At 39.4% G+C, this 15,082-nt stretch overlaps 1 protein-coding gene across 4 annotated transcripts in view; it reads right to left on the bottom strand.

Annotated features, from left to right (window-relative positions):
• cnksr2b (connector enhancer of kinase suppressor of Ras 2b) overlaps positions 1-15,082 on the bottom strand; it is a 38,486-nt gene that overhangs the window by 3,618 nt on the left and 19,786 nt on the right. For 2 of the 4 annotated variants that reach the window (XM_027157263.2, XM_027157271.2), the window contains exons 5-20: positions 14,615-14,656; positions 13,121-13,240; positions 12,337-12,396; positions 11,155-11,223; positions 10,834-10,980; positions 10,043-10,176; positions 9,510-9,697; positions 8,178-8,267; positions 7,412-7,620; positions 6,853-6,901; positions 6,577-6,752; positions 6,124-6,197; positions 5,955-6,026; positions 5,360-5,427; positions 4,358-4,449; positions 2,599-3,103 (exon numbers count right to left, since the gene is read on the bottom strand). In XM_027157263.2, the coding sequence (XP_027013064.1) occupies positions 2,599-3,103; positions 4,358-4,449; positions 5,360-5,427; positions 5,955-6,026; positions 6,124-6,197; positions 6,577-6,752; positions 6,853-6,901; positions 7,412-7,620; positions 8,178-8,267; positions 9,510-9,697; positions 10,043-10,176; positions 10,834-10,980; positions 11,155-11,223; positions 12,337-12,396; positions 13,121-13,240; positions 14,615-14,656 (2,095 nt within the window). The remainder of the gene's footprint in view (positions 1-2,598; positions 3,104-4,357; positions 4,450-5,359; positions 5,428-5,954; positions 6,027-6,123; positions 6,198-6,576; positions 6,753-6,852; positions 6,902-7,411; positions 7,621-8,177; positions 8,268-9,509; positions 9,698-10,042; positions 10,177-10,833; positions 10,981-11,154; positions 11,224-12,336; positions 12,397-13,120; positions 13,241-14,614; positions 14,657-15,082) is intronic. The other 2 variants (XM_027157276.2, XM_027157281.2) reach the window with 1 other exon arrangement.

Genomic DNA, 15,082 nt, shown 5'->3' with positions numbered 1-15,082 from the left:
ATACATACATACATACATATATATATATATATACATACATACATACATATATATATAAAATTCAACACTGTTGTTTGTCAAAATGAAATGTGTAACACATATTCACCAGCCTGCATTGATAGACACTATATGTTTATATTACTGTTTATTTTTAACACATTGGATTGGGTTTCTGGTAGCTGGAATATTCTAAGAACTATCATGCTACCCCTAGCTACCACTAAGGGGCAGTATCACGTCTCTGAGCAGTAATCCTTACATCATACACCGCAGTGAATATGCAAAATACTAACATAAATCATTATTTACTTCACGCAGTATAATATGATCTACACTGGCAAGCTGATAGAGACATGGGGTGATGAATAATGCCACACAGAAAAATCTTCTGACTTGTTTGAAAAAGACAGAGAGATGGGGATGGAGATAGAGAGAGACATAAAGGTCCTGGAGGAGGCATGATGAGATATTAACAAATGTCCTCGTGTGTGCTGGGGCACAGTGTCTTCTCTGATTGTTTGTTTTTGTGTGTGTGTGTGTGTGTGTGTGTGTGTGTGTGTGTGTGTGTGTGTGTGTGTGTGTGTGTGTGTGTGTGTGCATGCGTGTGCATGCTGGTGGGACATGGTTTGACAAGATAAGCATATAGGGTTAAGTTATATAGGAATGTGTTAGAGTCTAGCAGAGATGTAAGACCTAAAGAATATAATGGAAAATCATGAGATGTCGCATAAAACTCTAAATCAGAATTTGAGAGGAATATACACACTAGGAAATAAATTCACCAGGAAAGTAAAAATGCTCCATGTGTCCAGAGCAGACCCTTAAACAGAGCATATTAAATAAGACTGTGCCGACTCTGATCTGATACTGATCCTTCAGGCCAAGACTGACAATACTGATATTCAATATTAGATTATGTACAACTGCCGTGAGGGATGCTTAATACAACATTAGAAGTTGCTACTTGTACAAGTGTAGCAGGTGGAGGTTTCCACACATATATCCCTACTTCAATCTGTCTCTCTCCTGAGCTGTATGCTATGTGTTTACGTGCCCATGAGCAGTACATGAGCTTAAAATGATGAATAAACTGCAAAGCTCCCCGATTATTTGTCTTAACATTATCAAAAGCCTCCCATTCCACAAGCACAAGCCTAAGGACACTATGTAAGTGTTAAATCTGAATCAGGATGATACTAATACACTTCATCAGCACTTCACAAAATTCAATGAATCAATTCACAAAAAAGAGGTCTGCTGGGCTGAAACTTACTCATAATCGGTGACAGAAAAAGGTAAACAAATGAAAAAATCCCAATCCCAATCATCCATACATAAAGAACATGAAGCTGATGTTAAACAGGTGATTAGAGACGTGGGGTGAGAGTATGGCGCAACATTAGGACCACTAACAGGTGAAGCGAATAACACCATGTCTTCCTCATGGTACCTATTAGTGGGCGGGATATATTAGGCAGCAAGTGAACATTTTCTCCTCAAAGCTGAGGTTTTAGAAGCAGGAATGGCAGAGGAATACTCTGAGGTGCACACGAATGAGTTAGAGGTGTTGACCTGGCCTCCAAATTCCCCAGATCTCAACCCAATCAATGTAGGTCCCATCCATGTAGGTCCCACCTTGCAGCATACAGGACTTAAATGATCTGCTGCTATCATCTTGGTGCCAGATACCACAGCACACCTTCAGGGGTCTAGTGCAGTCCAGGCCTCAACGGGTCAGGGCTGTTTTGGTGGCAAAAGGGTGACCAACATAATATTAGGAAGGTGGTCATAATGTTATGCCTGATCTGTGTATGTAACTTTTTTAACTATTAATTAGTTTAAACATTTTGTGACTTGAGTGAAAGCACACTAAACAGAAAAGCTTATGTATGATTTCACCTTAGGTTTGTTCAGTTCCTGAGCTGTGTACTGCTGCATTGTTACAAGATTCTCACTTTTCTTCAGTTACATCATCAGAGTCAGACATGTGTCATTATATTGCTAACACTATATAAGACGCCTGGCAGAGAGTTGGGTGGTGCGTGGTTGCTGAGCACTGAAGGTTCTTGCAAATTATGGGTAAGTTTACGGGGTGGTTAATTGGCATGATTTATTTTTTTTTTTGCTGATTCCAAAAATCCGAATCAATGTCTGCAGCAGTGGTCAAAATACACATACTCAGGCTTAACACTAGCCACAATGGGGGAAACCGTCAAAGGTCTAAAACACAAAATAGGAGTGCACAATTAAGTGAAAGCTGTGGAGACAGGGATAGAGCAGAAACAAAAACGTAAGCACAATAGACCTGTCACTATGGGAACCGCAATGCAAAGGTGCAATCTGTGACAGCAGGCAAGCATTTTAGAACACGTATTTGTATAGACAATCAATTCCTGTTATATAAAACCAAAGTCCCTTCACCTAAATACTGTATTTTAATATCCCACTTCTTTAAAATATGACCTTTTAAAGGCATACAGAAAACTAGAACTGACCAAAAATAGACTGACCAAAAAAAAACTACACTGTCTTTCGTTCAGCCATTTAAATTCAGGACAGTCACAAGTTTCTTCCCTCCTTCACATTTCTGAATATTACCTGCATCTCTCGTATATGCCTGGCCCAGCTGGTGCTGCTGGATATCTCTGTGTTCAGGTGCCCCTGCTGTTGCTGCCAGGATGGCATGCAGGCCGCTGTCACGTGGCAGCGTAAAGCTGCGGTGTTTTACTTCTCTTCCTATCCGAGCTGTGGAAGGTAGTGGGCTGGGGGTCAGTGGGGTGTGACGCTCGGGTAGTGGACAACGCTGAGGTGGCAGTGTGGCCTGGCGCCGAAGTTCTATAGGCATAGCTCCATTAGGCTCCAAGAATACAGCATCCTCCAGAGGCAGAGACTGAAGGAAGTGCAGACCTGAACTGGTGAGTGGAGTCTCAATCAGGTCTTGCCAGGAGCGCCGCTGGCTGGACGACTTGCGAGCAGGAGAGCTGGAGCCACTCATACTGGCACACTGAGGCTCGGGCTGGAAGTCCTCATGGGGAGACCGGGGCTGCATTGTCTCTGTAGATGGAGGCCGAATGTGTTTGGGCTCAGGATAAGGGCTCACCTGCTGCAGGATAAAAGAAAAAACAGTAAATTTTAAATTTAGGGTATGCTGAACACTGTGCTGTAGGTAGTCACCTTTTAAAGAAGGCTACTAAGTTAATGTTAGCACTATAACCTGCTAGCATTGAGCTCACATTTGTCATTGAGTACAATTTCAGAACTGGATTTATTTTTTTTTTATTTGAAATTCATGTCATTGTTTAAGCTTAGTTTAGACAGTCATGTCAAAATAAAGCAAACCAAATCATTTTTATTGTAATATTACAAGCTGCCTGGCTTAACACATACAGTGCATTGTATAGCTAAAGTGTGTTTTGTTTGCTATCTAGACCATGTACATTAGGTGATGTTTAGTTAGCCTAGTAAAAGAGTAACTTCCAGAGTAACTGCTGCTTATTTTAAATGATGGAATAGATGGTCTTACAGATTACATCTACCAGATACATTAGCTAATATCTTGCTCTATGGCTAGTAAGTTGTTATTTATAGTTATAGGCATGACAACTCTAATGCCAGCTTAATTGTACAGGTATTTTTTTTTTTTTTATAATATTTTTAGTAATTGACTTTTGACTATTTGAGAGCTGGGATGATTTAAAACCTTGTTTTGCATGATGAAAAGGAAATAAAGGACACAAGCAGCCATTAAAAGAAATGTAGCTTGCCTCTGTGGAGTCTCAGAGCTGTCACCAGCTATTAGACTTTGTATTTGAAATGGGAACACGCAGACAACTCTCTCTCTCTCTCTCTCTCTCTCTCTCTCTCTCTCTCTCTCTCTCTCTCTCTCTCTCTCTCTCTCTCTCTCTCTCTCTCTCACACACACACACACACACACACACACACACACACACACACACACACACACACACACACACACACACACACACACACCGCTCTGCTGAAGATCTCTTTGGTGTTTCTCTCAATAAGATTATCAGGCACTAGTATCAACGACTAGATATCATTTTCAAAAATCTACAGCCACTAAGCGCTTCAATAATTAACAAGTAGCTCAGCTGCCTTTTTCTTTGTCTTTCACACTTCATTCATTCATTCCTCCTCTGCTCTTTTCCCCATTTTATGTTCCCTTCCCATCTGTTCACACATTTCTCTACTACATTAATGTCTGAAACCTTAATCTCGGTCTGGCAAGCCGTGTGATGTAGAGAACATGGAAAAAAAAATCTTGCTCTTTAACATGAACAAAAATCAGGTTTAGACACTGGTCTTCCTCGCAGAGGCAGATTCTGTGACATACTAAGGCAGGGTAGGTGTCATAAGGTGGTGGGGGGCTGTTTTGTTTTGACGACAAGTTCTCAACATCCTCGTGATCACTCTCACTCCAGTAGTCTGAAAGTGGACAAAAAAACAAAAGAAAAAATTGTAAAAAGGTGGGTATTGAACATGCACTTGGCAACATTTACCTAATTCCTTCACTGTTTTGCACAGTAGTTCATTTAATTAAACGAAAAATCTTACTACACACCAGGACAACTTACTTAAATGAAAGGACAGGCATGTATCAATATTTAACATTTTAAACCATGATCTATGTTATTTAATGCTGTATTTATTGTTGTTTTACTGTTGTATTTTATTCTTATTTTTTTGGAACAATATTTATGTCCCAAATACTTCACCATATTACGTCAGAAACTCCAGCAGGCTATAAACTAGTCCCCAGGTGACATGTCTGTTCAGTTACATGAGCGCTCCACAACAGAGAGAGAAAAATAAGCTCAAATTTCACTTTGGATAGACAACAGATTATTTTGAAAGATGACATGCTGCTTTGTTGATAGCTTCGCCATTTTCTTTATATAAAATGTATTTTTTGCTTATAATGGTGTACATAGACTGTATATGCAAGTCTCTATACTGTACCACTATGGGGCCTTAACAAACAGGTTCTGATCTCAGCTATTATTTAGTTATTCATATTAAAGCATATTGTTCAGTAACAACTACAGATTATTCTGTAACTATACTGAAACTAATAGAAAACAATTAACTAAATGTACCTAACTAACTAGAAGTTAAACAGTGGTGTTAATATGAATGAGACATGAATAGTGAGATGTGATGTTCTGGGGCTGATGTGTAGTGTAGTGAAAGTGAAAGTGACGTGACATATGGCTAAGTACAGTGACCCATAGGTGTAGTCTGTAGCTACATAGCTTTAATGTACAGTTTTATAAATTAACACATTTCTTTTCAGTTCTCTGCAGTCTGGTGCACAAGTATAGAGGCATCTTCTCACCATGATCCTGTCGAATCCTTTCCTGCTCTGAGTGAGCTGCCGCTGCCATGTTCATCCGACTCAACCATCTGTGTTTGGACACCAAAAAAACCCCTTCAGTCAACTGCAAAGCTACTTAAGGTTATCACTAAAATGTCAATTTATGGAACAACTGATTATGTGCAGGTGTTTAGATTTGTTCTGTGCCCACACACACACAGGTACTGTATACACACACAGTTACAGGCACAAACACACACACATACACAAACACACACATACACCCAGTTACAGGCACAAACACACACACACACGAACACACACACAAAGACATGCACAAACACACACACGCGCATACAGTTACAAGCACACACAAACATACACATACAGGCACACACATGCTACTTCCACCGAATGTGACGTGTCTAAAGTGCCTAATTTGTGTGATAATTAGATTAGATAGTTAATTAGATTATCTCTAGATTGTTCCAATCAAATAAAGTCATTTCTATATCATTGGCCTCAAAATAAGAAAAATAAGCTACTTATTGTAGCATTAATGTGTTACCACTTGAAACTGTTTAAGAAAAGCAGGAGGATTCCAGTGATCTCTTACCTGTTCATGTCGTCCACATTATCTGCTGCAAAGTAGAAACTCTTGATCTTAGGATGGCATGCCTTAAAAGCACTTTAGTACGAAACATGAACAAAAATCAGCACCATCCAAATTCCACTTTTAGTATAATTTTTCTTTCTTAGTCCAAAGATAAAATAAAAATACTTACAACTTCTTGCGGCATTCATTTGCTTGGTCAATTTTGAACTCAGGGAGACTGACGAAGCCTTCTGCCTTCTCATCCTGCAAAAAGGCAATCACAGTGACTGCTCACATTCATTCAAAGGAAGTTGATATTATTATTATTATTATGTTGATTATTATTATAAACAGGATACAGAGGTGTCTTGGTTCATACATGGAAATGCATGCAGCTGTTAGTGGGTGTGTTTTGAAATGTCATAATAAATCAAATACATGGAAGTGTCCGTGAAAAACGTTCTGGTAAATCTCTTTAAAAACAAGATATCATAACACTTTCATGTGCCTACTCAGAAAACGATTCTACTCAAAGTCCACGTTTTAGGCTCGTCCGTCCGTACCACTCAAATACACGCCTCTGCATTCTGCAAACAGACCCTGCTAATTACCCTGACATTTCATTTTCTACTCTAAACCTCACCTCCTCGTTGATGTACCAGTACAGGCAGGTGTCTTTCAGCACCACCCAGTACTTCTTCCACTTCTGAGAGAAGTAACTCTTGGCATCCTTCTTCTTCCACAGCCAGCCTGCGCAATCTCCCTGTCCAAGGTCTTTACAGGAAATCCTGCGCTTACTGATGGAAGACAGTGAGCCAGCTACAAAAAAGGCAGAACGGAAGAAAGAAAGAGTGGTATACGGGATTACAATGAGCTCCTATTTAAAACTGTGAAAAGAAGGGAACGTTCAGTATCTTACCTCTCAACTTCTTCTTCGACTTCGACAGAACTGAAGACTGATCAAATGTCTGCAAAAAAATAATGCAAAATAATGCTGTTACCCAAATTTACGCAGGTTTGAATTTAAATGTCACAATTTCATCCAAAACCTTTTCATAAATATATGCTAAATTTAGTATCATGCTAATCAACATATTTAATGTTATATTTAAATTAACTGCTATTTTAAAAATATGATAAATACTGTGTATAAAGAAACTACAATGCCATACATACAGTATAGCTGCACCCTCTTCTGGTATAATTATACTGTACTGTTATACTTCAGGTGGAGGGACTAAGGAGGCAGAATGATACTAATCAGTGCTAATAATAAAAAAAATATATTATGGGTGCGCAATATGTTGCCCAATATGACTGGCTGGGTTTATTTATTTCCATTAGAGTCCATTAAGTCATACTGTGTCCGAAACTTCACTGCCATCACAGAACACAATCGTGCATCAAATGCTTAAAATGATCAATTACATTTGAAGGAAAAACTTTGTAAGTCTGACTTTCTTCCTTGTGCCACTCACATGATAGACGGAGGAAGTGTCTGAGGTGGGCGTGGTTACTGACTCCTGTCTTAGAATTTCCATCTGAAGGGCTGGAACCAAGGCGTAATGGGCGGGGCTATTTCCTTTCTCATTCTTCCTTCTGCTTCTCCTGCTGCTGCTGCTGCGTCCTATCGCGTATTCCTCAGGACCCGGCTTATCCTCTCCAACATAACGAAGCATGGAGTTCTCTGTGTGCACAGTGATATGACAATTAATTATCATGAATTAGTGCAGTGTGCAGAAACACCACTGCCATGGCCACTCCAATTAATCTGCATGCCTCAACTGTTGACTGATACAAGTAATCATTGTGTACTGGTGACCGGAAAGGATGACACAACCCTGTCTTAGGAATAAAGATGCATACATTCTGTAACTGTGACTAAATAAACTGAATTCTCTCTGCATTTACTCACTTTGCCATTCAGCCTTACTTGGCCAATCAAATACCAGTATCTTGCCAGGAGTTTCCATGGCAATGGGGCAGCACAAAATTCAGAATCCTTCAGACAAAGAGAATTACACACATGCAGAGAAACAGCGAGGCACACTAAGGAAGACGGGAGAGGGCAGGGAGGGAGGATCGACACAGAGTAAAAACCACAAATTACAACGCACGCTGAGAAGAAGTAAGAGGGTCAGAGGGAACTGGACGGAGATCCAAATTATTATTTATATGTTAGGATAAAAAAAGACACCCGCTGCCCTCCTACTGCTTCTTGTCTCTCCCTCCTCCCTTACCCACCTCTCCTGAGCTCTTTCTTCATCTTGGCTGGGTCTTCATAGTCGCCCACCCAGTTATACTCCACCGGCATAGAGATGGGCCTCAGCCTGCCTGGCTCACACATACCGACGAAGTGCGTCAGAATCACACAGTGCTAAACACCACGCTGCACCTTACACAGCACAGAACAGCACCTATTTGCATGATAAAGTCTATAAAAGGATCAGGACTGGATGTTTTCTCTAGAACCGTTTCAATGACAAAAAAGATAAAATAAGATATAATCAAATGTGGTTCCTTATCCAATCCAAATTCCAGACATGCAACTCTAAAGTGCTTTCTTTTTTACTTTTTGGTCATTCAGTATGTTGTGTTCTTAAAGTTAGAATTTTGTGACAGAACAAAAACATGGGACAATAACCATCATGAACGGTTTCCGAGTTTCCCATCGGTGGTTAAATAGTAGCATAAGAATCACTTTGAATACTCAGTCCAAAGTATGTTTTTTTATTTATCTAGTTAGTTAGTTTTTTTGTTAACACCATTTACTTCCATTTTAGTGATGAGCAATGTGGTGAGCAAATGTGACCAAAGTCTATTGAACTAAATCCAATTAAGCACTTATTTTGTGAAATTTGACTGCATATCAAATTTAAGGACAGAATTACACTTTCGCTCTTTTTTGCCAAGTCTGAATCAATATTGATTAAACAATATTGATAAATTGGTTTTATAAGGGTTGTATTTATTCATATGTTCATTTATTCATTAATCCAGTAATCAGAATTGTGGTGATAGAAAAATATATACATTTTCTAAGTGCAAATAGAAATGATAAAAATCACCCAAGTACAGAGAGATAATTCTATAAATAACTTGTTAAAAAATTGCATTTATTTATTATTGAACTGCATTTATTTTCTCTTTTTTGTGAGTCAGTCGGATATTCAGAATATATCACATTTCAGCAACACTAATGCTGTCCTTTAGCTTGGTTTAGCAGCTCTCATATACAACCTAAAATACACACAGCATTTAGTTTGCATCCTGAAGTTTATTTGATTCAGGATCAAATCACTTTTTTACTCAAATCAAAATGTTAGAGTTCACTTGGATCTGTATGGAGAACACCTCACTTAGACTTTCACAGACTAGTTATTTCGGTCCAATGTGATTGCAGTATCTTCACCTGCTAAAAACAGCCACACCAAGTGAGAAAACGCACCAGGATTCAAATAAAAAGAACTAAAAGCTGCATGTGTGAAGGCACCCTCAGAGCTTTAGCATAGTGAAGCTGGTTAATGAAAACATGGTGTGGACCCCAACCATATCAATCTAAACTGATACGCGTACCGTATGTCATAGTGCCGTCCCTGCGAACAGGAGGAGGCCCCCGATTTGGGTCATACTCGTAGCAGTACAGAACTGCATCCTCTTCCATCATAGGAAACCGCCGCCGGCATTCCTGGTCTAGATAAGAGTTCGGCGACTCAGAGCGCTTTGCCACCTCATGCTGGGAGGTGTCAATGGCTGTGCCCTCTCTACAGGAAAAAATTAAATGCTTAGTGTTTCTCTTTCCTGGGGGTAAATTTCAGACAGAGTGTATCATGAGTGAATATGCACTTAGGTGGTGCACTGTGTTTATGGCTAAAGGCATGGATATACTAGAAAGTGTGTGCAATCTATTTAGAGGAATTGTATTCATTTCTAGAGCCAATATAAGAATTTATTTTGTCATAACTTTGCTGATACAAACAAAACTATAATGAGACAGTTTGACTTTATTTACAGAATTAAGATGATGGATTCATCCACAACCATCATCATTGTCTTCACTTATTATTATGGTTAATGCAGCCTTTTATTGTGTGTGTACGTGTGTGTACCTGGGTGTGTACGGCTCATCCGGTGGTGGGGGGAAGTAGAGATCCTGTAGGGCACAGCTGTCTCGTTTGGATGGTGTGCTGAGAGTGCTGGTAGGTGTGGCTGCCCTGCTGCTGGGGCTTGAGGGGAAGATGGGCTGAAAGAGGGATGTTATCTTTAAAAATACTTGTATTCATTCTGTACCTTGTGTTTGAACAAAGCCTCAGTGTCTCTGTTGGTCTCTCTTATTTCTTTTCAGGGCTTCTCATCTAAACTCTTCATTACAGAAAATTATAGTTCATTGTGTTATCATTCTGACATTCACTCTGATGACAGTGACATTTCCAACTGCCATCTATAGCCAATTTTATGTGATTACATTTGAAAAGAAAAGAAAAAGAAACTGTGATCAATACTGCACACACAAGCAGTGAGAAGAGTACATACATTACTTAACTACTTGAATTAAATCTTCTGCACAAAGGTTTATTTTTCTATATAACAGACTGTAATTTTATTTTCCTTCTCAAATGACAAAGACCACAAATGCATTTTCCTCTGAATCATATTACAGACAACACACGCAAAAGTAACAAAAAAGAGAGATGAGTAAAAAGTAAAGGAAGGAAAGTGCAAGCAGTGGGAGGAGGAGGAGAAGAAGAAGGACGATAAATTTGCCATGCACTCCAGTCGCTTAGAGCCCTCGGGGTGGAGAGACAGCTTTTAATACAGCAGACTGGACCACTGTGGATCATCAAATTGTACATGGCACTTAAACAACACTCCCATCCACAGACACAGAGGCCAAAAGTACCTGCAGGGCCAGTGGCTTCCATCTCATGTTCTTCAGTAAGGCAGGGGTGGAAGTGAGCGTGCTCTGAGGACGTTTCTTCAGTGTTAAGGACACTCCAGCGGGGTCACTACGTAAGGAGTTCACTAAGTTCTTTAACTGCCAGCCCACCTGAACAACCACAAAGATACGCACTGTTTTATCCAAATGCCCTTCATGTCCAGTTTGCAAAGTCACTGCAATATATGAGTAAACATATCTGTATGTATGCGACTGTGTTGTGTATTGCAGAATGAGCACAGTGGATGCTGAATTTAAAATCTAAATAACATCGACAGCACGCACCACTGTCTGATGATTGACTTGAATGACTTCATCACCAGCATGGATTTTCTTGCAGCGGTCTGCCGGAGACTGAGACAGACAGAGAGCCAGAATAAGTTACATTAAAAGAAAGAGTAAAAGCTCTGCATATGAATTCATTTCATTAAAAAAATTAAGTGTGTCCACAATTCCATACAGCGAGCTACAGCACCCCAAAATGTGTTGTAAGGGGTGTGCACAATGCAGGGTTTTCATTGTCTTGATGTGGGTTTTTTAATTACCCAAACTGCAGCCATGTTTCATTTAATTTGTTCTGCCTACAATTTATTTGAAGCTCACTAATACGCCAGGGGAGACAAAGGATAACAAAATGCATCCCCATGCCAAAGTACACTTTAATTAAAGAATTTCTATTTAGAACAAACATAAACAAAACTGTAATTGTGGCTGTGTGGTTATCTTATTTATTAATGGCAGGAATTACTAAGCTATTGTGTGTCTAGAGAATTGAATCTTTCATGAACAAACATGAGCTAAATACATCTTGTGTCTGCCTAATGAACATGCAGTTTTGAGCATTTTTTTTTAGCTCATTTATAAGATACTTTGCAGATACATAAAACTGAAGGGCAGGTATTAGCTTTGCAAAAAAAAAGCCCTGCTTAATGTTTGCAGAAATTGTGAAATTGTTTTAAAAGAAGTTAAATAAGTAAATCAGGCTATCTTAGTATTTTAGCGCATGTGCAGCTTTTAAAAAGCCTTTTCAAATCTTTTCTAGGTCTGTCATGATCATATAATTTTATAAGTACTTTAATAAACTGCAGTGTTGGCAATATTGTCTGAGTTTCTTAGCAAATAGCTTCGGTTTGCATTTTTTTCTAAGCCAAAAATGAGTTCCACCCCCAGCTGAAGTCCAGCTCCTAACCATGATTCTTTACTAAAAGGCAACCTATGAGACATAAAGTTTGAAAAGAGGGTGGGGTTGTTTGGGAAAATGGAAAGCATGTCATTGTTTTCATTGCAACTGTGATTCATTAGTGATACAGTTAGAAGAACACTCAAAATGACAAATGGCTCCTTTACGTCTTTTTAAAAGACGTAAAGCCCACAACATGGGCACAATTTTATTCGTTCAAGTTGAATTGCCTAATCTGTCTGTAGATACAGTATGTAGTTACTGAAGTGTATAAAATGTCCTCTCACCCCTTCTGTAGTCCCTGTGATGACATGTAGGCCATCATACGTCGACTTGATGTACATGCCCTAGGGGAAGGGCACAAACACTTTACAGCTGATGCTTGAAAATACTTTTCACAGACAGAGACGAGACACCTCTACACATCCACACTTTAACAGACTTTGACACACAAGCTTCAGAATGGGGAGAGGGAGAAGGAAGATACACTGCTTGTGAGTTTTATTTTTAACCGCCGCTGCTCTGCCTCCATTCAGTATGGACTCAGACTGCTGCAGTGTGCAATTCTGTGTTTGTGTATATGCTGGCATATATGTGAATGTGTGGGTGAGAGCAATACTGCTCTAAGCTACCCTAAGCCAATACATGCAGCTTACATCCAGAACTTCTGAGTAGGAGTGTGTATCTCTGCTTCTGAGCTATTAGAACTGTCAACATTTCAATACAATACAATTTAGAGCTATTTAGAGGGTGATGGTGGATCCTGGAGTATCCCAAAAACACAACAAGTGTGATAAAGAAGGAGCAGCCACAAAAGGCATGCCTCGATACCTCAGACTGACAGAGCTCATGACTCCTCTTTCATTGGGTCTCTTTTACTGTTTTTTTTTCCTGTGACTGACAGGCACAGAGATCACACCTCATTAACTGGGACTAACAGGTAGTGTAAAGTACAGTCATATAATGTACATTATATTAAATGTGTGAAACAGACTCCCTGTCTACATGGTAAAAGTCATAATTCGAGAAAAAAATGTGCAGAGAATGAGTAGAGAATGTCTTGACACCCACCAGCCCCTCTGTCGATTTGATGTTGTCCAGTTGCACCACCTCCAGGTGAGCAGCCTGAGACACCATGGGGTCTGAGGAGAGCGTGATAATATGGTCACACACATCAGACAGCATCTTACACTAAGGAGAGAGGAGAAATCGAGGAGCGATTGATGGAGAGGAAAAAAGATGTAGTGTGAAAAGGATTCAAGATAACATTATATTCTAATAGCTTAGTTGATTTGGTAGGAAAATTAAAACCCCATTACTAGTTATTCAAACATTACACAGGTCTTGCCAGGTTTTATATAATATAATATAATATAATATAATATAATATAATATAATATAATATTTCATTGTTTTTTTGGCTGCTCCCTGTTCAGAGTCACCACAGAGCATCATCTGGTCCACATATTTCATTTGGCACAGGGTTTTTTTTCACTGATAGATAGCTCTTCAATGGCTGACTTAGATCGCTGCCCAGGAAACAAACCCAGGTCACGGGGAAGCTGCTGGGCCACCAGGAGGCTTATAATATAACATAATAAAATATAACTTAATATAAACTTATAGGTTTATGATTAAACCCAGAGGTTAAGAGGTTAAGATTGGGATTACTGATCAGAACTTTGTGAGTTCTAACACTGATCACTGCCACTGCTGGACATTTAAGCAAGGCCCTTTACCCTCAACTTGTATAAATATGATAAATATCAAACTGGATACAGGTATCTGTCAAATACTGTAAACCTATTCCGCTAAATAAGTTACAAATGATTTGTGTCTGGTCCATTTTTATCGACCCTTTTTAACAATACAACCGTTTACAAATACAAAGAAAAAAACAAGTAATAAAAAAGTCATAAATATACATAAAATTCAAACAAAAAATACAACTTTAATATCAGAATTATATTATATTATATTTTGTGGGAATTCTAAAATGCACAAAAATGTATTAATGTTATATTGACATAGTGCATAATGGATTAAAATGCAGGATTCAGCTGATGAACCAAGCAGCTTAGCTCTTTTTCTCCCTCATGATCAGGAGCCCCTGCTGTGCTGCAATATGCTAAGCTTTTGACTGCTTGGTCACTGTGACGCCCCTCAACACCATCTGTGCTGAGGATAAGAGATTCTGTGTGATCGCAGCATTGTCATGAGACAGAATGCCTGCATTACAGCATTACATAATTTTTAGGCTACCACAGATCTGTCCTCACACCTTCACCTATTCATTCATCTCCCTTGTTTATCGTATTTTGTCTCTTCTTCCCTTCATGCCTGAATACACAGTACTAAAACAAGACACTTATTCGTGCAGCAGCTCAAGATTTCCTTCCGTCTCTCTGAGAAGGCACGTGGTATTTCTCTCATGGTATTTATAGCAGGAGGGCAGTGGTGTCCTGACCGGCACTGCAGTGTGGCACAGATGAGCTGCAGAGCTCTTAAATCACACACACATACACACAGACATACACTTGGACATACATACACTTCTTCTCTTACCACATGCAGTATTTTATTCTCTGTTTCATACACTGTGTTGTCCTGAAAAAAGAAGGAAAGTATAAAAAGTTATCAGTCAATAAATCTTTGTGACAGGGTCCCCATTTTTTTTTTACACTGGTTAATATAGCTAGTAACAAAGGTCTATGTAACAGATGTGTTGATTTACATAGTCATACATTTTCTGGAGAAGTTATAATGCAACTGTAACCAAAATCAAACTGCCCATGCTCCTTTAGCCAACAGGAAATTCAAAACTATTTAGTAGTGAAAGCAAGTGAGGCAGACGTGTGCTGGTGGTGGTCCTGTAGCCAAACCACCTCTGAGGTGCTGGCGATGCTCGAGTTCCCTCTCCCACTCAGGCAGATGAGTGCGGTGTGACTGACTCAGCCCTCCCACACTATGCCTGCTCTTATTCCTCTATGTCTCCTTTCTCATTTCCTCCTCTTCTCACCTCATCTTCTCTCT

The sequence above is a fragment of the Tachysurus fulvidraco genome, chromosome 21 (assembly GCF_022655615.1).
Source record: "Tachysurus fulvidraco isolate hzauxx_2018 chromosome 21, HZAU_PFXX_2.0, whole genome shotgun sequence".
NCBI lineage: Eukaryota > Metazoa > Chordata > Actinopteri > Siluriformes > Bagridae > Tachysurus > Tachysurus fulvidraco.
The sequence above is the reverse complement of the archived record's forward strand: the minus strand, read 5'-3'. Positions and strand labels throughout refer to the sequence as shown.